Genomic DNA, 27,230 nt, shown 5'->3' with positions numbered 1-27,230 from the left:
CTTACTACTATATCTAAGGAATGTTTTACCACATTCCAAGTCAGAGCTTTTCTCCACTCTTCTACAGTTTTAAGATTTACACTTATGTGTGTGAGCCATTTGAAATTAATTTTTTTTAATTTTTATTTTTTATATTAACTACAGTTTATTCACTTTGTATCCCAGTTGTAGCCCCCTCTCACCTTCCCTCCCAATCCCACCCTCCCTTCCTCATCTGAAGTTAATTTTTGTTCTGAGTGTGGAAATGTGTTTTACTCCCAGCAGTTGGGATGCTGAGGCAGGGAATCATAAGCTGTGTGTTTGCATGGAAGCCAGCCTAGGTCACACAGGAAGGAAGACTGGCTCAGAAACAAAAAAATGAACAAACAAAAAAGCCAAGTTTTGTATTTTATGTTATATGTGTAATATGTATATATTTATATTTGTTATATAATGTTAAGGTCAGGTTTTTTTGTCCTCATCTTGTTTGCATTGGGTCATCAATTCATCACCCAGCATCATTTGTGAATACAGACTGTCCTTTCTAATTGACTTTCAGTCACATTGTTGTTAAAAATTAATCCACCGCATGTATATGGATCCTTTTGAGACTGTTGTTAGCAATCCACATATCTTCCCAGAGGTGCCCTGTCTTAGTTACTATAGACACATAAATGTTGAAACCAGACAGTGTGAGTCTTCTAACTTGGTTTTCGCTTTTCAGAATTGTTCTGGCTATTGTACATCATTTTATTTTCAGTTACTTTTAGTTGTTGTTGTTGTTTTGGTGTTTGTTTTTGTTTTTTGGAACTGAGGACTGAACCCAGGGCCTTGTGCTTGCTAGACAAGCACCCTACCACTGAGCTAAATCCCTAACCCCTTCATATCTTCATTTCATTTTTGTATGTAAAGCTTAGCATCAGTTTTCCAATCTCTAACTCTGTTTACAAATGTATTATTGCTGTGTATGGGAGAATTCATGGCTAGCACCTGTGTGCATATCAGAGGACGGCTTCCGGCAGTTGTCTTTGTCCTTCCATCTTTATGTGCAAGGTCAGGTCCCAGGCTTTGCAGTAAGCACTGTGCCAGCTGAGCTTTCTCTCTTGCCCAGTTTGTGAATTTCTACAAGGAAAGTCCTGTTTTGATGGGATTTTATGGAATCCCATTTGTTAATTTGAGAGAGGAACTGAGATTGCTGCAGTGTGGAGCCTTTCAGTCAGCAGATATGGTGTGTCTTCCTTTTCATTTGTTTAGTTCCTTACTTTTATTAGTAGATTATAATTTCAGCTTTTAGATTTTGAGCATATTTGGTTAGTTCTTTTGTATTATTCAGTTACTTATTTTTATTGACTTATTTTTGAGAACAGTGTCTCATGGGCTCCAAGCTAGCCTTTAAATTTACTTGTAACTGAGGCCAATCCTTCAGTCTTCACTTCTTGAGAGTTTGAATTAAAGGCATGTGCCCCTCACCCAGCTTACCATGTTTTTTGTGTGTTTGTTTTATTTTTGAGACATGGTTTCTTTGTGTAGCCCTGGCTGTCCTGGACTTGCTATGTACACTGTGCTGTCCTCAAACTCACATAGATTGACCTGCTTCTGCCTCCTGAGTTCAGGGACTACAGGTGTGCACCACCATGCCTGGCTTTACCATGCCTTTTAAATTGTATGACACTGTTGTTGGATATTTCATTTTCCTTTCTTCTTTGCCGTTATAGAGCAGCACAGCTGCTTTTGCATTTTGAGCCTGTTTGCTATGACCTCAGGAAATTCACTTCTTAGTTCTAGTAAGAACTACATATTTTCTGTGTCTGTGGGTTTTTGGTAATTTTTGTGTGCATAATCACAGCAACTTTGTATATAGGGTTTTATTTTTTTACCTTCCAATCCATTTGTCTTTGATTTCTTGGTTCATCATAGCATTTTTACATTGCAAAGTTTCTGTGTTGTGATTAAGATGTATCACATTTTAAGCAAATGTCTTTTGTGTTTCAGAGATAATTTAGATGACCCCCTGGATGACACTGCTACCGTATTCCAGCAGCTGGAGCAGCTGTGCACAGTCAGCAGGTGCGAATATGAAAAGACGTGTACTCTTCTTGTACAGCTATTTGACCAAAATGCACAGAATTATCAAAAGCTTCTGCATTCAGCTTCTGGGCTAGCTGTTGACATGGCGATTCAAGAAGGTCAGTCTATGTTACCCACTTGTGAGCAGTGTGCTATAATGAGTAGAACCATTAGTCACTATAAGAATCTTGCTGGTGTGGCGGCTCATGCCTTTAATTCCAGCACTCTGGAGGCAGAGGCAGGCGGATCTCTGAGTTTGAGGCCAGTTTGTCCTGCTGTAAACTAATTTTTTCCTTTCTCCCAATGTATAGGCTCTCATAAAGCACTGATTTTATTAAGCTGTTGGATATTTTGGTGACTTGACTATTGATATTTAATATTTTTTAAAATAGAGGTAACAACTCAACATGGACTCACTATGGAACATCTGTTAATGATCCTGAAGCAGACAGTGTGATGTCATTGTCTTTGAACTAGTATTGTTTCTTTCTTTTCAGTAGTAGATTGGAAACTCAGCCAAAATCAGCCAGTAAAAGAAATCTCATCAGATTTTACTTTATTAGTCTTCACCATGTTTTTTTAAATTTCTCTCTTTATTATTTCATCTTTAATCTTACTAAGGGAGGGTGCACATTCATATCTCTTTAAATACTTGCAGATAAATAGCAAAATAATTTTTTTCAGACTTTATTTTTTTATTAATTACAGTTTATTCACTTTGTATCACAACTGTAGTCCCCTCCCTCATTCCCTCCCTACCCCACACTTCTTCCCTCCTCTCCTCCCATGCCCCTCCCCAAGTCCACTGATAGGGGACCCTAGCCTATCAGGTCTCATCAGGACTGTCTGTATTTTCTTATCTGTGGCCTGGTAAGGCTGCCCTCCCCTCAGGGGGAGGTGATCAAAGAGCTAGCCACTGAGTCCATGCAGAGACAGCCCCTGTTCCCATTACTAGGGAATTCACTTGGAGACTGAGTTGCCAAGGAATACATCTGTGCAGGGGTTCTAGGTTATCTCCATGCATAGTCCTTGGAGTATCAGTCTCAGAAAAGACCCTTGTGCCCAGATTTTTTGGTTCTGTTGCTCTCCTTGTGGAGCTCCTATCCCCTCCAGGTCTTTCTATCTCCCCTTTCTTATATAAGATTCCCTGCACTCTGTCCAAAGTTTGGCTATGAGACTCAGTATATGCTTTGATACCCTGCTGGGTAGAGTCTTTCAGAGGCCATCTGTGGTAGGCTCCTGTCCTGTTCCTGTTTTCTCCCCTTTCCAATGTCTATGTAATATAAGTTGGAAAGAACTCATAGCTTTATTATTAGGTTAGAATACAAAATAATGGGCTTCACTGCCATATCCACATGTTTGTGTTATTTTGTTTTGTTTGTTTGTCTCTTGTTTTTTGAGACAAGGTTTCTTTGTATAACCCTGGCTGTCCTGGAATTCACTCTGTAGACCTTGAATTTGGAGATTTGCTTGCTTCTGCCCCCGAATGCTGGGATTAAAGGCTCTGTCACCGCCTGGCTACGTTTGTGTTAGTCATTCCCTTTCCCCTCTTCCCCATGAATCCTCTGCTCCTCTCTGGCTGGCTCTAACTCCCTTCTCTCTTCCAGAGATTCACTCCTGTTTTGGTGTCTCATACACTGTATGACCTCTATTTCTCCTTCCACCCCTTTTATGACCCTGTTTCTATTTTCATGACATGCACCCATCTACAGATAAATATATACTTTCATAGTGTACTCTTATTATATTTTAAATCTACAGTCTGAGTATAGGACACTATAGACAATATTGTCTTTTGGAGTCTCTTAAAATAATGATTTTTATTTCCATCCATTTCTACCAAAATGTCACAATTTCATTTTTCTTTATTTCTAGACAAAACTGCCACTGTACATATGTACTGTTTTCTTCATCCGTTGATGGGCATCTAGGCTAGTTTCATTTCTTAGACATGGCAAATACCACAACACTAGGCATGGAAGTACACGTGTGCACTTCAGGAGTGCACCCAGGAGTGCTACATCTGGGTCACGTGCAGCTGTTTCTACTTCAAAAGAAATGTAACTGTATTTATTTCTATATGGTTGCACAAGTTTACATTCCCAATAGCAGCAAATATATGTTCTTCTTTTCCCATTCATATTGTCATTTGTTTTCTCCATGCTAGCCATTTTAAAAGTGGTGAATGATATCTCAGAGCAATTTTACATTTCTTTGTAGGAATGTTGTACTCTCATGTGTTTATTGGCTGTTTGTGTTTTTCCTTTTGAAAACTGTCTGTAAGTTCATCTGCCCATGTGTTGACAGAATGGTATTGTTTTTAGTGTTTAGTTTTTGTAGCTTTTTGTATGCTTGAAATTACCTCTTTGTCCAATATGTATCTTTCAAATGTTTTTCAGCTTTTTAACCTTTCCTCACTCTGCTGATTATTTCTGTTGTCCTGCAGAAGCCTTTTAATTTCATGTAATCTTATGAGATATCCTAAGATTATTTCCTGTGCTATTAGAGTCCTTTTTAGAAATGTCTTGCTTATGTATCTTTATCTTGAATCCTTTGTATGTATATTTCTCTAACAGTTTCAGAGTGTTAAGTCTCACAGAAAGTTCTGTGATCATTCAGAGATCAATTTTGTGCCTTTTGAGATGCATGGATCTGCTTTCATTCTTATACATACGGAAACCAGCATTTCCAGCACTGTTTTATTTAAAGGCTGTTTTCACCAGTGCATGTTTTTTTAAAATGTCAGAAATTAGGAATTTACTTTGTAGGCTGTTTCTAGGTCTCTATCCCATTGGTCTCCATGTCCATAATTTTGTGCCAGTACAATTATGTTTTTGTTACTGTGGCTCTGTAGTAAATTTGAGGTTAAGTACTGTCATATTGTCACATTGCTCCTTTTGCTGAGTAAGACTCTGACACCCTAGATATTCATGGTTGTTGTGGAAAGGATATTAGACTCTAGAGGGCTTCTCTATCACAGCTAGTTCCCAAATAATCGAGACAGAGACCTTTAAAGCACCATAACTGGGCAGATATCAACTCTCTAAGCTACTTTGCCATTTCCCAGTTGGTGTTTCCCAAGTTACTTGCCAATAAGTCATCCTGTCTGGGCTGCTTCTGCTCTATCGGGCCAGCCCTTATGGCCACATGCTCATGTTCCATACTGCCCCATGGTGATTTTGTTCTCTCCAGCTTCTTCTCTTCTCTCTCTCCCTTTTTCCTAGCCTGGCAGTCCCTGCCTAAGACCCCATGCCTGCTAACCTAAGCCCTGCTTCCTTTTCTTCTGTCCAGTTACAGGCTCCTTGCTGTTTTTTTTAACCAGTCAACTTTAAATTAGGGAGCAGGGTTTACCCAACATCATTTAGTGTATGTGAGAATGTGCTTGTCTGGATAGCAACTAGATTTTGGGGGGGCTAGTACTTAGCATGAGAATCACAGCACCAGACCAACCCCCAACATATGGTCTCTTTTGCTTCCATATGAATTTCAGGATTTTTTTCTATCATTTGAAGAGTATCTCTGGGATATTGGTTAAGGTTCCATTATTTCTGTAAGCCACTTGAGTAATGTAATTGTTTTCATAAAACTAATAGTGCCAATTCATGAGCATAGGAAGTCTTTATCAACCAGTGTCTTCAGATTCTCTCCTCAGAGTTTTAAAGTGTTTATTGTAGAGGTGTTTGCCCTTCTTGGTTAAGGTAATCACTAGGCTTTATTTTTTTTATGATTGGGATTTTTTTAAATTTTTTGTTTAACTTTTATTAATTACACTTTATTTACTTTGTATCCCCCCCATAAGCCCCTCCCTCCTCCCCTCCTGGTCCCGCCCTCCCCCCCTTTCTGCATGCATGCCCCTCCCCAAGTCCACTGATAGGGGAGGTCCTCCTCTCCTTCTTTCTGATCTTAGTCTATCAGTTCTCATCAGAAGTGGCTGCATTGTCAGGGTTCTAGGTTATCTCCATGAATAGTCCTTGGTTGGAGTATGAGTCTCTGGGAAGTTCCCTGTGTTCAAATTTTCTTGTTCTGTTGCTATGATAGGGATTTTTAACCCTCTGATTTTTCTCTCAGCAAGTGCATCATGTAAAAGAAGCTTCTGATTATTGGATGTTGATTTTGTATTCTGCCACTTGTTGAAAGGGTTTATCAAGGCTGGCTAGTCTTCAGGGACTCTTAAAGATTATGCTACCTGTAAACAGTGATATTTGAGTGCTTTTCTAACTTGTATTCTTTTAGTGTCTTGGGCTAACATTTTAAGAAGTATTGAGTAAGAATGTGGGATCAGTGCCCTTCTCTAGTTCCAGATTTGAGAGGAAGTGCCACCTTTGCAGTCTCTCCACTTTAGTTTTTGAGTTAGGGTCACTCGCTGAACATGGAGCTCTCTGTTGCCCACCCACTCACTGCTCCTCTGCTCCCTGCAGTGAGATCACAAGTGTGTGCTGCAGTGTCCAGCTTTTACCTGGTGCTGTGGATTGGAATCCAGGGCCTCATGCTTGCATGGCTGCTGCTTTACCAACCAAGTGGTCTCCTTAAGTACCTGCCCCTTTCTGTTTTATGGGAGAGTCTGAGGAGCACTGGTATTAACCCTTCTTTAACCTTTAATAGAATTCAGTGGTGATCTATATGGTTCTAGGGTTTTGTTTTGTTGTTTTTTGTTTGTTTTGCTTGGGAAACTTTTGATTATTGCTTCAATCTCAATCTCAATTTTTTTTAAACTCTCACAGTGTTTGTACAACTTTGGCTTTGTGATGGTCGCCAGATGCTGAGCATGCTTAGTGCACTGACGGTTATTTAATCTTGTGCTCATTGTTGCTCTTGTATTAAACAATTGTTGCTCTAAAAGTTTTGGATTGTTAAATAGTAAATTGAAGAAGGAATCTTTAAACTGTCAGTTCTGAAGAAATTGCCAAAAATGCTGTAGATAAGGGAAATGAAAATATTGCAAGGGAAATTACAAGATCATATGGGAATGTCATGTATGTCAAATTGACTCTTAGACACAGTAGAAAGAATAGAACAGAGGTAGCAAGTGAAGGAATTCTGAGACTTAATTCGTCATGTATATTGTTATTACAGCAAGCCATCATTTTCCAGTCATAAAAACCAGCCTTTCTTCTTTCATATTGTGTAACCTCGAAAGTAAGTGAAGAGGAAGGACTAACAAAGCTGATACTTGACTGATAACTTACTTTAAGATACCCACAGCTCCCATCATATCACTGTGTCTCAGCAGGTTTTTTTTGTTTGTTTGTTTGTTTTTTGTTTTGTTTTTTTTTAGGTTTTCAGCTGCTATGTGTTTTGTGTTGTATGTTGAGACAGGGTCATGTGTGTAGCTCTGCCTGTAGTTTCTGTGTTGGCCAGGTTCCCTCAGACTCATTACAGTCTTCCTGCCTCAGTCTCCTAGGTGCTTGTATCATAGGAATGGGCCATCATGTTTGGCTAGCAACTGTTTCTTTTAAGAAGCAGGTAAACCAAGGGCATTTTTCTGCCAGAAGAAAGCAGAGTATTTACTGCCATGAGATCTTAAAACACCTGTGATGTTAAAACACATAAGTAATTTAGAGACAAGACGAGAAGAAAGTTTAAACTCACTATAGAAGTAGACTGAGTAGAATGATCAGTCTGAGTGGTTGCATCGCCATATCTCAGAAGGTTCTAGCTCTGTGGCCTTGGATGATTGAAGCCCAGACTGCACAGCTCAGAATGCAGCTGTCTTGAGAACAGTGTTGAGACTGTAACAACAGGAACTGTATGCAGCCCATGGGAAGAGACCTGCAGCCACAGTCTTGTGATGTGATTGATGAGCTAGATGGTGAAAGTCATGACACAGTTGACTTTACTGAGACTGACAGCAGTGGCCGAAAAGCAAAGCAAAGAGAGACTAAAAAAGGAATTAGAGAAGCATTTCATGTATTTGGGAACGGATGACAGTTGCTGTGTTAGTGCCACAGACATTTGACATGTGATGGCAACTGGAGCAAAGTTAACAGATGAAGAATTGATCAAGTGGTCTGAGTCCAGCAGACACAGGAACACTGACGTCTCTATATATGATGACAGCAAGGGGAGGCATATGGAATGGGCTCGATTTCTTGTATGAAGTTGTCCCTTTGTCATCTGTAAAAGGTTCCCTGCTGTCAGAAAGTGTACATACATAGTAAATAGAAATTTACCCTTCTGTGTTTTCTTCCCTTTTCTTTGTTACCATATTTAAATTTTATTTTAGAAAATTGGTCAAGTACGTGCATGTAGCTTACTGTGGTTTATCTACAGCTTTTTATGCATGTCAGCTTAGGTGGAAGTTTGTCAAATATGGGAAGATTTGCACTATGTGCACTTAACGCTGTTCTCTTCTGGAGCTGCCATCAAGCTGTGAAGTATGGAGATCTTACTGTATGTGAACTGACTGTTGATAGGCAGTAGTATGTGTTTAAAAGCACCATTGGTAAACAGTATGTTGTTCAGATATTTGTAAGTTGGATATAGACTATATTCCCATCATCTTAGAGATGGATAATATAGTTAGGTAATATAAATCTTAGTAAAATTACATAGTAGAATATTATAGAGTGATAAAACTAAACTACAGGCATACTTAATGAGACTGTGCATCAGCTATTTGGTGAAGAAAAGGAACTCTCAGGAAGCTACATGTAGCATGAAACCTTTAAGTACAGCTTTTAAACAAGTGAGACAAGCGAGAAGTCCACTGTCTTAGGAACATATGCAAAAGGAATAAAAGGAAAGTGACAGAAGAACAGGAAGCACCAGGGGCAGCACAGGGTCACCTCAGGGTGAACCGTACCTGACAAGCACTGGGAGGGTTTGGAGGCGGACATGGCAGTGCTGTTAGTTAACGTATGTTACATAGGATTTTGTATTTGGATCAAATATTTCATTAAAATGTAGTAGGTGGGGGGTAGCAAGATGGCTCAGCAGATAAAGATGCTTGCCACCAAATCTGTAGGGGACAAGAGAGAACTGACTCCTCCAAGTTATATTCTGACTTTCACACATGTTCTGTGGCATGTGCTTGTGTGTTATGTGTGTACACACACACACACACACACACACACACTAAATATTGCAAGATCCAGTTGCAAAAATCAAAGACCTGTTTTTCTTCCGAAGAAATTTAATGAAACTATAGATATTCAAAGACATGAATAGGACTAATTGAAATAAATGAATAATTTATTCATTTTGTTTAGAGATGTGTATTGACTGTATTAACTTACACCCAATTCTTGACTTTTAAGAGTAGAACTTTTTATAGTTGGATATATTTTAAAGTTCTTACATTGTAATATTTGAGGGTCTGTGTCTGGCACATAGAAATATTTTAATAAATGTTTACTTTCCATTTTTCTGGTCAAAAAGTCAGTGAGGAGAAAGTTACCTGCCTTTTAAAGATACCTACAATGTGGTCAGAAGTAATTGCTAGTATATTACAAAGAATGCACAGCATTGCTGTAGCTCATACACTGCGCAGTAGTATTCAATTTCTTTTGTGCAGACTCAACAGTTCAGTTAATGTTGAACAAAGAAAATTATATGCTATAGTTATGTGTGCTTTAATTTAGATGCTTAATGGCTTTTAATGTTACAAAATAAGTTTATTATTATATTATGATCTCATTTGTATTATATTGTCTTGCTCTCTCATATCTGTGGTGATATGGTCATGGTTTACAAAAACAATAATCCCTAAGAAATAGGTCATTAACAGTAGTTAACGATTACTTGTGATCTATGGTAATGACTGATTTCTTTGGGATTATTGCAGTTATAAACCATAATTACAGATTATTACAGCAATAATTATTTTGTTAAGGAAAAAATGTTCTATGCCTGAACAGCTGCTAAAACAAGTGCCTTGACTATTTCAGAATAAAGAGAAAAATTGGAAATTATAATGAAAATTTAGTCTTATAAAATGAGATTCTAAGAGATTATAGATATGAATCTTGTGCATCAGATATTTTCTTCTAAATTCAGTTTAGATGCATGTGTTGACATGGTTCTTTGATTGAACTTCCTGGATGCAATTTTGGGATGAAAATAAATTTTTTGGTATATCTTGAAGGTATGCAGCATGATGTTTTGATGGACATTTGCATAATGAAATGAATGCTGTCATCAGGGTTGTTTGTTATCCTGTCCACCCCCACCTTCCAAAGTTTTGAGTGTGCTTGTGAAAACGAGACCTGATGCTCCTTGAAGCACATGCTGTTTTATGCTCCGTGATGTTCTTCAGTCTTTCGGTATAATTGCAAGCTTGTACCCATGGACCTACTTCTCCCCCTTTCTGGCCTTTGCTAGATATCTACCTCTCTGTGTATATCACACTTTTTGTTTCTATTCTGCATGTAAGGGAGAACATGCATTAGTTTTGCTTTCATGTCTGGTTGATTTTTCAATGTAACTTCTTTTTTGTTGTTTTTTGAGACAAGGTTGTTTTGTTGAGCCCTGGCTGTCCTAAGCTTTGTAGACAGGCTGTTCTTGAACTTACAGAGCGCCACCTGCCTCTGCCTCCCAAGTGCTGGAATTAAAGGTGTGCACCACCATGACTGATGACTTTTCTTTTTGTTTGTTTCTTTGGTTTGGTTTTGGTTTCTCTGTATAGCCCTGGCTGTCCTGGACTTGTTTGGTAGACCAGGCTGGCCTCGAACTCTCAGAGGTCCACCTGCCTCTGCCTCCCTGAGCACTAGGGTAACAGTTATGCATCACCTTGCCTAGCTTTGATGTGATTTTTCAATGATGCATTTTAAATAGAAGTTTGGGAGAATGGTTTGGTATTTATGAGAAATACTGCCTTCACCTTTAGCTGACTCCGAGAATTGCATCTGACAGCTTATCGATAGCTCGGTCACTGTTCTTGCTAGCACTACCTCTAGCTTGATTCGTTCACAAGAGAAGATTCTGTATTTCAGTTCCCACAGCCTTAAAGACTGTTACCTCTCAATCAAGGAAAGGGCAAACGAAAACCCCGTTTTTCAAAATAAATTAGTGAACTTCCATTTAAATGTGCCATTATATTATAAAAATGCTTATATTATATTATAAAATGTCGCATGCTACTTATACATGGTATTTTTTGATATCCAAGGCATCATTTAGTGGTCATAATGAAAGAATTAAAATTTTTTCAAATTGAGATGGCTTATATATACTTTTATTAGTCTACTATTAGGCATTAGTGGTTTTTATATGGTGTTGCAAAAATCATCTCAACTTAGGAACCCGGTGCCAGTAAGTTGAGCTCTCCAGCATAGAGTCCTTTGCGCCCTCAGACCTTCACATGTTGAATTAGTCCTTCCAAAAGCTTACTCAGTCAGTGTTGTCTAAATGTTTCTTCTCAGAGAGTTTTTTTTAGCCTGAAAAAAAAATATTTTTGTTTATCATATAATCAACATTAAGGAAGTAAATGTGATGAGTTATAGCTACCTTTTATGATAGCAAAGCTTTGACAAAGTAGGAACAACTTAAAATTATTAAGTAATATGTTATTTCTCTTTCTAGTACAGCTTCTGCAGGAAAACAGAATGAAAATGTAAATGTTTAGTATATTTTCATGGTGTTTATATGTGGCTTCGATGTGGAGCTACCATTAAAGGGGTATTATTCAACCATAATAGTAATAATAGCCAAAACAGGCAGGGCACACCTACAGTGCTGACTTGTGTGCGTTATGAGTACTTAGGAAGCAGTAAGTTGCTAATGTAGTAAAGAGCAGACACAAGACTTGAAGCCTTTGCTTCTGGCACCTGCTGGTGTTGCTTACTGTGCTGGTTTTCCCCCTCCCTGCCTCTCTGTCTTGAAGCACAGTCTCCCCGTGTGGTTAACAAACCTGCATCTTCCCAGCAACTTCTGCTTCCTGAAGTAAATATCATTTAATGGAAAAATATGAAAATTATATACATGGAACAACTTTGATCTTTCATAAATCAAGTTTCTTAAATAAGAACGAAGTGCAGATGGTTCACTCCACGTTGCTGGTAAGCCTCCATCTTAGGTTCTCAATCAGGACTAGTGTGTGGTATGGTATTTAGTCCAGTGCTGAGGTTGAGAACAAAGATGGTGGATTTTAGGCTCGCTTGGCCTACATGCATAAGGCATTCAAGGACTGCTTAAGTTATGTGTTAAGAGCATGTCTCAAACAACAACAGCCCCGCTCCCCCAAGGAGTAGGGACTTAGCTCAATAACAGATAATTTGCCCAGTATATTTTTAAAAAGAACAGCAGTAATTATTACCTAAATAGCATCTAAATATCTAAAGTGATAAAGTGTAAGGGAGGTAATTGGTGATTATTTACTCTTAAATTATGTTTTGCTTTGAGAAATAGTACTATTTGGAATGGAAGAGGGTCACACAGGATCATACTGTGTAGCCTGATCTGGCTTCCAAACTCAAGGCAGTATTTCTGCCTCAGTCCTCCCAAGTCATGGGACTGGAGGCAAATGACTTATAGTAGAATATTTAAAAAATAGTCACTCTCTTAGGGCAGGTAAAATGTTACAATCAATAAAAGTTATACTTGCAGTATTTCAGAATTACATTTATTTTAGAAGTGACTAATATAATTCATGCACAGTGCAACTGCTAGTTTGTTAACTGGTTAGTTGCTGTTAAGAGTCTCATGATTGCTAAGATTCTGAGAAATAGAGTTGATTCTTGTTATTTGGTGATAATGGTCTAGGTAAGCATAATACCATATTCACAAGTATCAAATCATTGTTCCTGTGGGTATTATTGGGTTGTAACATTTCCATCAGGTTATCGACACATAACCATTGTTTTATGTGTGAGTCTTTAGGGTTGTTTATTTATATTGGTTCATTGACATTGAACTCAGACCCAATAGCACTATTGACTCAAACATAGCTTATCTAGCATACAACTTGTTATACAGAAGGCCTGTGTCTTGGTTACTTTTCTATTGCTGTGAAAAAAAAAAATCCATGACCAAGGCAACTTAGAGAAGGAAGCATTTATATAATTGGGTCTTATAGTTCCAGTGGCTGGAAGTTCATCACCCTCATGGCTGTAGCATGGCAGCCTAACTAACATGGTGCTAGAACTGCAGCTGAGAACTCATTCCCATTCACAAACAGAAAGCAGAGAAAGCCCTGGGGATGACAGCAGGCTTTCAAAGCCTTAAGCCCGCCCCCAGTGACATACCTACTAATTCTTCCCACATGGCCACCAACTGGGGACCAAGTATTCAAGTGCCTGAGACTTACAAGGGCATCTTGTTCAAATCCCCTACATCTGGCGTTAACAGACAGCCATGTGGGTGCTAGGAATTGAACCTGGGTCCTCTGAAGAACAGCCAGTGTTCTTAACCACCGAGCCATCTCTCTAGCCCCCTCAGGGTTTTAAAAATAAGGTGAAATAATATACAGGAGAGCATATATAATTGCATCAACAAAGAGGGTTCATAATTTGATGATATAAGATATAAACAACAAGTACTTTTATGATTAAGAAAATATTCTAGAAGCAGAAATGAGGATCATGAATACTTAATCTAGTCCATGTTCAAGTTCAGGATTCAAGAGGTTTGGTTGAAGAAGCCACCCTAAGTGTTAGCATGCTTTCCAGGGGAAACTATGTGTTGTCTAGACTATTGAGCTGGAAACACTGTAGAGGCACAAACATGAACTCAGCTTCTTACATGGACTTTGTGCTAGTACCTTTCTTATTAATACATGCTGTGGACTTCTTCTGTGATGTGTTTCTTGAGCCCACTAGTTCTTTACCTTTAACTGATGCATGTGGGTAGTGGATACACTGCAAATTTGGCAGTTTGTAATCTAGTCAAGTTGTTTTGATAGACAGAAGAGGGTGTGTATTTGCCAGAATGTATCAATTATTTATTGGATGTTTGTCACTGAAACAGGTTGCAGAATCTCTGCTTTTACAAGGGAGTGGTTTGTTGATTGCTGCAGAATAATAATCTGTAGGAAAGCAGTGTTGAAAATGTGTTTGTTCTTCCCAAGTCCAGAAACAGCACAGGCTTTTTCTGAACTATTCAGCATATTTAAACGAATACGAAGGTCACATGGAAAGGCTCTTTTTTTTTTTTTTTCAAGGATTGCTTACTTTTCTCTGTAGAAGTATTCTGTCTGAATGTATGTATTTGTACCATGTGCTTGCCTGATGCTTATAGAGATCAGAACTGGGCATTGCATCCCCGTGTAGATGCCTTAACCACTGAGCCATCACTCTAGCCATGAAGATGTTTTTAATTAAAACAATGTAATTAATTTTGGAATTGTGAAATAGTTCATCTTTGAAAAATCAGTTTTGATGAATGACACAATTTCTGCGTGAAATGACATTTTTATGTTAAATATTCCTCTAGCTCTCTAAAGTTTTAGAGAATCTAATACTGGTATTAATAAATCCAGAGATCTAACATAATACTTCTTAAAAATCATTTAGCTAATAACTCCATTCCTTTTTTTGTTGTTTATTAAGACCAGGTTTCTCTGTGTAGCCCTGGTTGTCCTGGACTCACTTTGTAGACCAGGCTGGCGTCGAACTCACAGCATTCTGCCCTCCTCTGCATCTCTAAGTGCTGGGATTGAAGGCATGTAACTCTGGCTATAACTCCATTTCTAAAGTTTTAAATTTTGCCTTCTCTAAAGTAAAATTTTTGAAAACTATAGATATTCCCATTTGGGTGTGCTCCCTCCCTCCCTCTCTTTCTGTGTGCATGTGTCTGTGTGCTCATTTGTGTGCATGCATATCTGTATACATATATGTGGCCACCATAGTCCAATCTCAGATGTTGTTCCTTCTGTGCTGTTTGCTGGCTTTTTGCATCAGGGTCTCTAGCCAGCAACTTACCAAGTAGGCTAGAGTGGCTTGCCTTGGAGCCCAGCAGGCTGCCTACCTCTACTTTCTGACACTGGGATTATAAGCGTGTGCCATGACACCAGCTCATTTTATGTAGGTTCTGAAGACCACACTCAAGTCTCTGTGCTTAGGAAGCAGGTGCTTTACTAAGTTAACTCCCTAGCTCTTTGTTTCATTACTTAATTCTTTGGTATTTTTAGCCATTAAGGAAACTCAATAATCAGTGAATTGCATAACAAAACTTGTGGATTTTAAAATATGAAAGAAAATCTAAAGAATAACTTAATTATAATCTATAGTGTTACAAGCAGAAGTAGTTCCAAAATGAAAATGATTAGACAGACAGACAATCAGCAAATTAAGCATTCAGAATAGAGGTGGTCATTAGGATAAGAGGATTTGTTGTTTGTAAAGTCTTGATAGGTGCCCCAGACTGGCCTACAATTTTTTGTAGTGTGTAGCCTTCCTCAAACTTGCCATTCTTTGGCTTCAGATTTCCAAGTCCTGTCATTGCAGGTGTATGTATCATACTCAGCCCATAATAATACAGTTTGGTTTTGGTGGTGGTGGCGGTGGTCAGCCTAGGCTAGCCTGGAGTTTGTGGAGATCGTCTGTTCTGCTTTAGCACCCCATCTCTCCTGAGTGCTGAATTACCTTCATGCACCATGTAACCACAGTTACAATGCTTTTGGCTGAATAGCAAAACTGGCTGTACACAATACATGTAGGTCTTGTCTTATTATCAAGTTTAACTTTTTGTTGTTTGGTGTTTGAGACTGGGTCTCTCTTACGGAGTTCTGCTGGAACTCAGTAAGTATACTAGGCTGTTCTCAATTCAAAGAGATTCACCTGTGTTTGCCTCCCTTCTGCTGGGATTAAAGGTGTGTATCACCACGCCCAGATCTATTGAGTTTAATTTTAATCATGTCTTTATTTTCCCCATTTGCAAATGAAAGCTGTAAGACTTAAAGAAGTAAGTAAGTAACGTATAAAATTGAAGCAGACTGGTTGGACTGTTTATAAGTACCTTTATTTTTCTTCCTGGAAGACTTGCTGTTATCACTGCCTCGATAAACATGAAACCCAATGCTTTACTGTCTGTTGAAAACTGACTTTTATAATAATTGATTATTGGTTTAGAAGAACAGATGATTTTGCTAATTTAGGGATTTTCTGAAAAATGAGCTTGTTTCAATCAATACTTCTCACCTTTTTTCTTTCTTGTTGTAAGGACGTCTTGCATGGCTGATATACTTAGTTGGCACAGTTGTAGGAGGGAGATTAACATATACCAGCACAGATGAGCATGATGCTATGGATGGAGAATTGTCCTGCCGGTGAGTAACAGTCATTTACTACACAGTTAGGAAATTTAGTTTTTGGATTAGCTTTATATGGCCATGTATAAAATGATGCACTTGGCCTTTGGGTACTAGTTCCCTTTTTACTCAAGGAAATTCATGCACAGAGATTAAGTGATTAGAATTTGTTTCTTCAACAAATAGGCTCAAATTTACTTGATTTTAATCCCCGACTGCTAGTGATCTCAACCTTAATAAGGTATTGGATGACTCTTCCCACACTCCTGAACTGAGGGAATGTTTTTGTTTTGTTTTGCTTTTGCGTTTTTGAGACGGGCTTTCTCTGTAACCTTGGTTGTCCTGGATTCACTTTGTAGACCAGGTTGGTCTCTAACTCACAGAGTTCTGCCTGCCCCTGCCTCTGTGAGTGCTGGGACTAAAGGTGTGCACCTGTGAATAATGTGAATGGCTTGTTTTTTCATAGAACTTGACTAAATAGCATATATCTTACACACTCATGCTTGGTTTTTGTTTTGTTTTGGTGGAAGGCTTTAATTTCGATGGAAATAAATATCATACAAAATTTCAGAGTACTTCTGTTGGTTTTTGCAACGAACCTTTGAGTGTCCTGAAAGTGTAGGGATATTTATACACTGCATGTGTATTTTCACCCATTTTAAAAGCAGAAATGGTTACAACACTGTTTTGTAACAAGAAAAATGGAAATAGTATTTGGGGGCTGTTAAGATTCAAATGAGTTAATTTTTTAAAATGTTTACAACAGTGCCTGGTAAGTAGTGATGTATCTCACACATATACGTATAAACATTAAACACAGTTCTGTGAACATGTAACCTAAAAGTTAAATTTTCTGGACTATACCATAATTTAAATTTGATTTTCAATTTTTAGGTTGCTTTTCACTTTTTCTTCATTATAAATTGCATCAAAGTAAACATTGTGTTTTATACATTAGAGTTAATTTCTTAAAGCTGAGTAGGTCATCACAGTGTCTGCAGAATTTTAAAGAATCACAAAAAGTGTTATCAGTTGGCCTCCAAAAGAGTTATACGTGTTTAGATTCTTAATCTGAAAACCTAAAATCCGCAGTTCTATAAAATCTGAAACTGAATTCTAACACAATTAGCAAATATTATTGCAAAATCTAAAAAGCCCCGAAATCTGAAATACTTAGTGACTCAAATACTTGATATGATATAAATGTACCAATTTATCTTCCAACTCCCAAGACTGTGGGTGTCACCTTTTCTCTACCATTGCCCACTATATAATCGGGTTATTATTGTTGATAAGTTAGTGTAACAAATGGCTTGTGTTAATTTGTAATTTTTGGTTCTATATGGCACTCAGTTATTATATATGATACATGTATCATCCCCCTGTTCTTGCATGTGTACTGTATGTGTGTGTATGGATGCAGATGTGTGTGGGTACATGTGCAGCTACGTGCTTGTGGAGATTCAGAGTTGACATTAGGCCCTGTTCTCTCGCTCTCCCGCTATTTACGGCAGCAAGTTCTGTCACTGATTTTCCCTGTCTAGCTAGCCAGTTTGCCACCCATCTCCTGCTGCTGTACCCTGAGTGTGGGGATTATAACTGGTCGCTGCACCTGCCCACCTTTTGTTGTGGGTTCTAGGGATTCCACACCCAGTCCTACTGCTTGCACAAGGAACTCTGTCCACTAAGTTTTCTCCGTGATCCCTACCTCACTTTTTTTGTGATTATCTTTTAAAACTTACTTATAATAATTCAGTTTATATTAAAGTTTGTCAGTATTTTACTATTCAAAATGTTAACTTAGGCCAACTTGATCTTTTAAGGCCATATATGTTATACAAAACTCTTATGTCTTATTATAGGTCTTTGATATGTTCCCATTGATGCAGATAGCTGTTGTTACAATACTATTACTCCAGTAAAAATTTTAAAAATAATATTTAGCAGTTACGTTACTATTAAATATATTCTTTGTGTGTGTGTTGGGATAGGTGAGTAATATGTGGGTAAATGTTTGTGAGTGTGCATGCATGGCAGGCCAGAGAAGGAGGCTGCGAGTCTTCTACTATATTTCACCTTATTTTTGAGACACTCTCATTGAACCTGAGATTCCCTGCTTGATTCTGCTAGCTGGTCCTCAAGCTTCTGGAATCTGCTTGTCTTTTCCTCTGCAGCATTGAGGTTTACAGGCTCATGTGGCCATACCTGGCTTTTATGTCTTTGCTGGGGATTTGAACTCAAGTCCTCAAGTGGTTGCTTGAATACCAACACTTTTATCCCACTGAGCCAACTCACTAGACTTAAATATATTCTTAAGGTTTTGATAAATATGTTGTAGTTGTAAATAGATTTTTTCTTTGCATATTCTTTCATCCTGTGTACTATCTTTTAAATAAATTTTGAATCTGTAATTGTATTCTAATTAACATATTTTTAAAAGATAAAACTTTAATCTGAATATATAAAATATTTTAAGTTTACTAAGACTTATTATTTCTTACACCAAATTAAATTAATTGAAAATGTGAATATTAACTGTTTAGGGCCTTTGTAAAATGCTTATGTAATTTTTTTTCTTTTAAAAATATTTTTATTTTATTTTTCATTAATTACACTATATTCACTTTGTTGCTCTCCACAAACCCCTCCCTCCTCCCTTCCCAATCCCACCTTCTGTCCCCCTTCTCCACGCATGCCCCTCCCCAAGTCCACTGATAGGGGAGGTCTTTCTCCCCTTCCTTCTGATCCTAGTCTATCAGATCTTATCAGGAGTGGCTGCATTGTCTTCCTATGTGGCCTGGTAAGGCTGCTCCCCCATTCAGGGGGAGGTGATCAAAGAGCAGGCCAATCTGAATCATGTCAGAGACAGTCCCTGATCCCATTACTATGGAACCCACTTGTACACTGAACTACCATGGCCGCCAACTGTGCAGGGGTTCTAGGTTATCTCCATGCATGGTACTTGGTTGGAGTATGAGTCTCAGGAAAGAGCTTTGTGCTCAGATTTTTGGTTCTGTTGCTCTCCTTGTGGAGCTCCTGACCTCTCCATATCTTACTATTTCCCACTTCTTTCATAAGATTCCATGTACTCTGCCCAACAGATGGCCATAAGTCTCAGCATCTACATTGATAGTCTGCAGGGCAGAGGCTTTCGGAGGTCCTCTGCGGCAGGCTCCTAACTTTTTCCCTGTTTTTTCCTTTTTCTGATGTCCGTCCTCTTTGCCTTTCTGAATGGGGATTGAGCATTTTAGCCAGAGTCCTCCCTCTTGATTAGTTTCTTTGGGTGTACAGATTGTAGTAGGTTTATCCTATATTATATGTCTATATAAGTGAGTATATACCATGTGTGTCTTTCTGCTTCTGGGATAGCTCACTCAGGATGATCTTTTCTAGGTCCCACCATTTACCTGCAAATTTCATGATTTCCTTGTTTTTTATTGCTGAGTAATATTCCATTGTGTAGATGTACCACAATTTCTGCATCCATTCTTCAGGTGAGGGGCATCTGGTTGTTTGCAGCTTCTGGCTATTACAAATAAAGCTGCTACAAACATGGTTGAGCAAATGTCCTTATTATGTTACTTGAGCCTCTTTTGGATATATGTGCTATGGCTGGATCTTGAGGAAGCGCTATTCCTAGTTGTCTGAGGAAGCGCCAGATTGATTTCCAGAGTGGTTGTACCAGTTTACATTCCCACCAGCAGTGGAGCAACAAATCAAGTAATCCAATTAAAAAGTGGGAAAGGAGCTAAACAGAGAATACTCGATAGAGGAATGTCGAATGGCAGAGAAACACTTAAAGAAATGCTCAACCTCATTAGCCATCAGGGAAATGCAAATCAAAACGACCCTGAGATTTCACCTTACACCCATCAGAATGGCCAAGATCAAAAACTCAAGTGACAACACATACTGGAGAGGTTGTGGAGAAAGGGGAACCCTCCTCCACTGCTGATGGGAATGTAAACTTACGTAATTTTTAATCGCATGAAAAATAAGCCCTGTGTCATCTTTTAAATTATACTTTGTATTTTTGTAAAGTAGAAATTAGGTACTTCTTTTTGTTAGTTTGATATTTTAAAGTTTTCATCATTAAACAAAAAAGTATATCTAGCACTATTTCTAGAAAAAAATATGTAATAGAACAAAAAGCAGCTATCTACGTGCTCATTAGAGGAAAATTAATTTTCTTTAAACGACAAAAATATTTAACTTGAAATAAGACGTCCTTTTACTAGCCTATATTCTCTAGAAAACAGGGTTATGTGGAATTTATGAGCTGATATTTTATTAGGATGTTGCTGTAAATAAAAAAAAAAGGTGTTGTACTATATATTATTTATTATTATTTGCCCCGTGATTATACCACCGTAATGGTGGTATTATCTAACCCACTATAACAAATAATAAGACATCTGTTAGATTTTATAATTTCCTTATCTGCCTTGAGTGAGGCAGATATTCCTACTTACGCTGTCTGAATCACCTCACCATCAATCTCCCAGCCTGCATCCAGTGCCATCCTCCTTAACCATCCTATCTTCCATCTATATTCTTATGAATACTTGTTTTTATTCTGCATTTGGGTCTTTCCATGCCATTATTGAAGTCCTTCCTCCCAGCCTCACGTGGTTTCTTCTCCAGGTTAAGGCATCCTGGTGTCCTCCTTCTTCCTCTTTTCTGGTCTGTTTCCTGTGATCCTCTCTGTCCTCCAAAGCCCAGGAACCTTAGCCACACCTACCCCATTCTCCCTGCCCAGGTATAGGCTGTTTAATCAACCAATCAGATATGTCTTAGGCAGGTTTACAAAACAAAGATAGGTCTAACCAGATCCTAAGCCTAAGGACCGTAACATGCATCAGACCAAGCTCCTACACAGTAAATTGCATGTTTTCAGAGAATTAAGGATAAGGAAAATTGGTAAGAAAAAAAAGAGAAAATTTTTGGCAACTCCTATTATTTTGATTTTTGTTTTTGTGACTTGTTCTTGTGATAAATTTGTTTATAAACTTGAAATCGGTTCTCATGTTCTTTTGCTGTCATTTACAAGCATGAACATAAGAAAATAAAACCCTTGACTTGCTTATTGCTCAGTTTTTCAGCTGATATAAAAGACCACCTTCTGCTTTCTGGTTCGACTGCTCACAGCATAAGTTAGTGTGCTTTTGCAGGCTCCTCAGTGCCGTATTTGTCATGTTTTTCTTCTTTCTTTCACTGCTGATAATGGCCCAGCTGTTGTGTTGAAGCATTGTTTAGTCTTCCTATACAAGAAAGCTGCCGTGAGTCTCAGAGAAAACTTTGTTACAGACACAGTCTTACTTCTAGGGGCTCTGTGCTAACAAATTGATGATGTATGTTGAATACTGTGTCACTGAATAGCAAGACATAACAGGAAGTTATGTCACATTGACAGAATGTGACCAGAGTTCACATCCTCACTAATCCAGTGCTCTCAATGACTGTAGAACAACATACAGTAGTGCATTACTGAGAAAAATTTTAACAAGGATTTTCCCTGAGCCCCTCACAACAGCTGTGATAGGGTTTGCCCAGGGCAAGCAACTTGTCTATTTTCTCCCTTCGGTGTCCTGCTTCTTATTGGTTGAAGTTTCTGTCTGGGGTCTTTAACTTCTCTCCCTTCTTTAGTGTGCTTAAGGGGGAGCTGCAGAAGTCAGAGCTTTCTGTTGACCTGGCATCGCCGAGATGCATGAAGATACAGTGAGTTTTGATTTTTGCTTCCCTGGTGAGTAGTTGTAACAATAGGAATTATGTGAATTCCTTCTGGGCTTCTGCATTCGTAGATGACATCAGAGGCCAAGTGAGCAAGTAATTAGGTTGATGGCTGTGCAAGCAGATGGACACGTATTCACAGTGGGGCATACGCAAAGATTTGCATTTTGTTTTTGAACAACATAGATATTGTATGTGTTTTAGACTATTGAGATTCTGAACATAAAATGTACCTGCAGTTCAATGATTAGGATTGAATTTCTGTCTTCTGCCTTCCAGTCCTAAGTCTTCATATGTCTAATCTCAGTTGCTCAAGCTGTGTCTGGAGGGTCAGTCTGTCTTTCCCTTAATTTCTCCTTCCAGCGTCCATGTGCTCAAGTGCTATCTGAGCCATTTTGTAGTTATTCCAGCAAATTGACTTTGTTTCATCTTTTACCTGGCCTAGTGTTATGACCTTAGAATAGACTCGGTGCTTCCTCTCTGCAGCTAAGAAATCATAAAATACACTTCTGATTACTTTAGTGCTTTGTTTAGAATTCTGGAATAATGTCTCATTTGTATTTTCTTATGGCTAAAAATGTATTTTTATAAATTGATGCTGCATAACCCCTTAATTTCTCAGAAAAAAAACCTCCAAATTTTAAGGAATCAGGGACAAATAAAACATAGTTCCCAAATAATAAATACACCTTGTAACTGTATAAGGTAGGCATGAGTAAGAGGTACGTCTAGTATGTAGGGCCCTGTTCCTGAGATTTCAGAAGCCCTTCAAGGAAAGTGGTGAAAGGGAACATCATACACATAAGAGATCATTCTGAGCTGTCCTTAACCAAGAAAAAAAAATGGAAGCAAATTAACAAAGATGTTTAAAGGATATACTAAAATGATCCAAGATGGCAGTGCCTATTGCGCACTGTGTATGATCAACAAGACAGTGTGACTTTACAGTGACTTTACAGCGACAGACATATGGAATGTGGGCTCCAAAACACCAGCTTCTGTTTCCCAGGTCAGAGGAGAGCCCATGGTAAGGGAAACAATCGGGTCTAACCTCAGGTCACTCAGGAAAAGTTTCCAGGTTCCCACCCATGTGTAGCGTGCGCAGTCTCAGCATCTAGCCACTCGCCTGCGCACTGCTTTCACCGTCCCATGAATACCTTCTGTGTTCCAGGGCACACAGCTCCAACCTTGGGCCTGCTGACTCTGGGGGCGCCACAGAACAGCCCCAGATGCTGCTCCAAAGCACAACCCAGCTCCTTAGGGAGACTGACCAGACCTCTGGGCTCACTGGTTCTCCAAGATGGCTGCACCCAGCAAGCACAGTGTCTGAGCATAGTGTCTGGGCAGCTCATTAACCACAGAGCAAGAATGCCAATGGTGGGGAGACTATCTTCACAACTTACCGTGGTGAGAGGAGGGGCCTTGGGCTCCTGAGGAGTCCAGTAAGTCCATAGGATCATACATTTGAGGAGAGCGTTAGGCAGTTCCCTGGAACCACTTGCCAGTCAGAGACCATATCCACCAATCTGAGGAGGCCTCCTATCGTCCAGCTTCCTGCCCAGGGATCTTCCTACACCCTCCACCCCCAAGAACTCCAGCGGGCACCAGAAACTACCAGCTAATGCCAGAGACAGCCAGAAGGCCAGAGCAGTAATGGCATCTCCAGAGCCCAGTTATCCCATGACAAGCAGTCCTAGATATCCTAACACAACTAAAACAAGAAAATGACCTTAAATCTATGTTTATAAAGATGATAATGGAGGAAATGAATAAAATCCATGAAGAAATACAGGAAGATAAGGCAAACAGATTGAGGCCCCTAGAGAGTCCTTTTTGGAGCTACATCAGATTGTTATTGTCATGATCTTTTGCTCCTGGTGAGCAGTCCCCATAGTCACTTTAACTTTTCTTGAGCATCTGATGTTGAGGTTCATTGGGTCCACCTGCTACTTCTCTGCAGAGTGCATTTCCAGAACATAACACACTCAAAATCAGAGGAGCTGGATAGTAGACATCCTAGGGGCCACTCTCCCTCAGTCCCTAGCAGGAAGAGGCCTTCATGGTATCCGTCCAGGGCCTTTAGAACTTCCCTGAGAACTCAGTTGTCTCTTCCTGAGGACCTTAATCATTCACAGTGAGGTGTCCAGCCTGTAAATGTACTAGAATTCAGAGCACGCAGGCAGCTGCTCTCCCAGAGTGGCCTGCTGCCCAGTTCCTCTTTAGCAGTCTCCTCTAGGTTAGCATCTAGTGGTGAAAACATTTCCAGCTTCCTTGTGTCTCTCTTAGTTTTATCCTTTTCTCCTCACTGATGTCAGGAGATGGTTCAGAGAGGTGACTGTGTATAGTCCTGTCTCCTAGTTTTCTAAAAAATTATATTGGTCAATATATGATGATTTATGACATTTTATACCATCCCTGGTGGCTGTCCATTTGCCTGTTTGCAATTACTGGCATGGTGTTGTTGCTGATAGCACTTCCCCAAGCTCAAGGCCTTATTGCCCTGCATTTCCACACCCCTCTGTGGCTCCTGATTGTTGCATACCTGTAGTTCATATTTTTAAAGATTAAAAAACTTTTACCTTGCATAAGGGGTGTTTTGTTTGCATGTATGTCTGTGCATCAGGTGTGTGCCTGGTGCCTGTGGGGACCAGAAGGTGACGTTGATTCCCCTGGAACTCGATTTACAGACAGTTGCTGCCAGGTGGTGGTAGAAATTGAACCCAGCTCCCAGAAGAGAAATCAGTGCTTAGAACTACTGAGCCATCTATCCAGCTGCCATTTAAAACTCCCCCCAACCCCTGAGACAGGGTTTCTATGTGTCCTGGACTTGCTTTGGGGACCAGGTTGGCCTTGAACTCAATAGAGATCCACCTGCCTCTGCCTATCTGAGTGCTGGGATTTCATGCATGTGCCACCATACCCAGTCATTTAAAATTTCTTAAGGTAGCAATATTTTGTTCTCTTTTTTAAAAAAATATTTATTTATTTACTTTAGGTCCCAATCATAACCCCTTCCTTCCTCTCCTCCCAGTTCCATTCTTCCTCCCTCTTTCCCCAGACCCCCTCCACTATTCCTCAGATAAGAGAGCCCACTCCCCACCCCCACCCCAGCTCATTAAATCCAATGGGGACTGAGCACATCCTCTTCCTCTGTGGCCTGGTGAGACAGCCCTGCCACAGGAAAGTGATCAGAAAGCAGGCAACACAGTCCATGTCAGAGACAGCCCCTGCTTCCCTTATGTGGGAACCCACATGAAGCCTGAGCTCCCCATCTGCTACGTCTGTACAGGAACCCTAGCTCCAGTACATGCATCACCCTTGGTTGGTGCTTCAGTCTCAGCAAAGCCCTCTAGGACCTGGTTAGTTGATCTGTTGGTTTTCTTGTGGAGCGCCTGTCCCTCCAGGCCCTTCTGTCCTTCTTCCCACTTTTCCACAAGACTCCCTATGCTTCACCCAATGTTTGGCCGTGAATCTCAGCATCTATTTCGAGCCACTGCTTTGTGGAGCCTCTCCGAGGACAGCTCTGCTGGTCTACTCTCTTGTTCCCTCTATTCAGCCACTTCCTCTATCTATTCTATTTCCCCTTCCAGTCAAATTTAAGTACCCTCCCATGGGTCCTTCTTGTTATTTATCTTTTGGGGTCTGTGGCTTGTAGTATGTCTGTTTTGTACTATATGGCTAAATTCTTTTTTTTTTCATTAAATTTTTTTTTATCAGTTACATTTTATTAACTCTGTATCCCAGCTGTGTCCTGCTCCCTCATTCCCTCCCAATCCCACCCTCCCTCCCTCATCTCCACCATGCCCCTTTCCAAGTCCACTGATAGGGGGGGACCTCCTCCCCATTCATCAGATCCTGTTTTATCAGGTATCTTCAGGACTGGCTGCAAAGCTCTCCTCTGTGGCCTAACAGGACTGCTCCTCCCTTGGGGGGGTGGGGAGGTCAAAGAGTCAGTCATTGAGTTCCTGTTAGAAATAGTCCCTGTTCCCCTCACTATGGGAAACCAATTGGTTACTGAGCTACCACAGGCTACATCTGAGCAGAGGTTCTAGGTTATATCCATACATGGTCCTTGGTTGAATGACAGTCTCTGAGAAGACCCTGTGCCCAGATATATTTGGTCCTTGTGGAGCTCCTATCCTTTCCCCATCATACTAACTCCCCTTCTTTCCTATGATTCCCTGTACTCTGCCGAAGGTTTGGTCATGAGTCTTTGTATCTGCTTTGAGAACACTGCTAGTTAGAGTCTTTCAGATGCGCTCAGTAGACTCCTGTCATACGTTCAATGCACATCCAATCTGTCTTTCTAAACGAGGATTGATCATCTTACCCCATGTCCGCTCTCTTGATTATCTTTTTTAGGTGTATAGATTTCATTATGTTTGTCATATCTTGTAGGTCTATATAAGTGAGTATATACCGTGTTTGTCTCTCTCCTTCTGGGATATTTCACTCAGAATGATCTTTTCTAGATCCCACCATTTGCCTGCAAATTTCATGATTTCCTCCTTTTTGATTGCTGAGTAGTATTCCATTGTGTAAAAATACAATTTCTGTAGAATGTTTGTCCCGTATATTGAAGAACCGAGGTTCAACCTCCAGTTCCTTCCTTCCTTCCTTCCTTCCTTCCTTCCTTCCTTCCTTCCTTCCTTCCTTCCTCCCTCCCTCCCTCCCTCCCTCACTTCCCTCCCTCCCTCCCTCCTTCCTTTCCTCCTTCCTTTCTTCCTTAGCTTCTGTAATATGACTTTTCATTCTCTTGTAGGAAAACCCTCCTCTCAACCGAAATGAGGATGTTCGGGCTGTTTTTTAACTTCTGAGTGTCAGTGCCTGCAGGCCTCAGCCAGGAGTCAGCCCCGTGCTCGTATTAGTCAGGCATGAAACACGCAGGTGAGTCGTCTTAGTTTTCCTGTTACTCAGGGATTCGCGCTCAGCTGTCCCCAGAAGACAAATGAACGTTCCCAGCCAGTGATACGGACATCTGCATACACTGGTGCCGTATTTACTGTGTAGAATTGCAACGTGCAGAGCAGATGAAGCAGTCCTGTGTTCTCTCTGCTCTTCTCCCTTCCCATTCCCACGTTCACCAGGATGGGTCGCTTCAGTTCTCAAGTTAAGGGCTGATTTATTTCTGCTTGTAGCTTTAGCTTGTCTTCTGAGTCGGTTTCTATTCATCCACCTTGTTTTTCTGCCTCTAAGCTTGTGATGTCATTTCTCCCATCTCCTTCAATCATTTTGGTTTTCAGGAAGTATGTTTTAAAGAAGAAAAAAAAAA

General features: G+C 39.7%; 1 protein-coding gene across 1 annotated transcript in view; it reads left to right on the top strand.

Annotated features, from left to right (window-relative positions):
• The window catches only part of Ranbp17 (RAN binding protein 17), a 316,352-nt gene that overhangs the window by 34,427 nt on the left and 254,695 nt on the right, over positions 1-27,230 (top strand). The window contains exons 12-13 of the mRNA XM_055604851.1: positions 1,972-2,165; positions 16,141-16,246. Of these exons, the coding sequence (XP_055460826.1) occupies positions 1,972-2,165; positions 16,141-16,246 (300 nt within the window). The remainder of the gene's footprint in view (positions 1-1,971; positions 2,166-16,140; positions 16,247-27,230) is intronic.

The sequence above is a fragment of the Psammomys obesus genome, unplaced genomic scaffold, assembly GCF_907164565.1.
Source record: "Psammomys obesus unplaced genomic scaffold, mPsaObe1.curated_primary_1811, whole genome shotgun sequence".
NCBI lineage: Eukaryota > Metazoa > Chordata > Mammalia > Rodentia > Muridae > Psammomys > Psammomys obesus.
The sequence above is the reverse complement of the archived record's forward strand: the minus strand, read 5'-3'. Positions and strand labels throughout refer to the sequence as shown.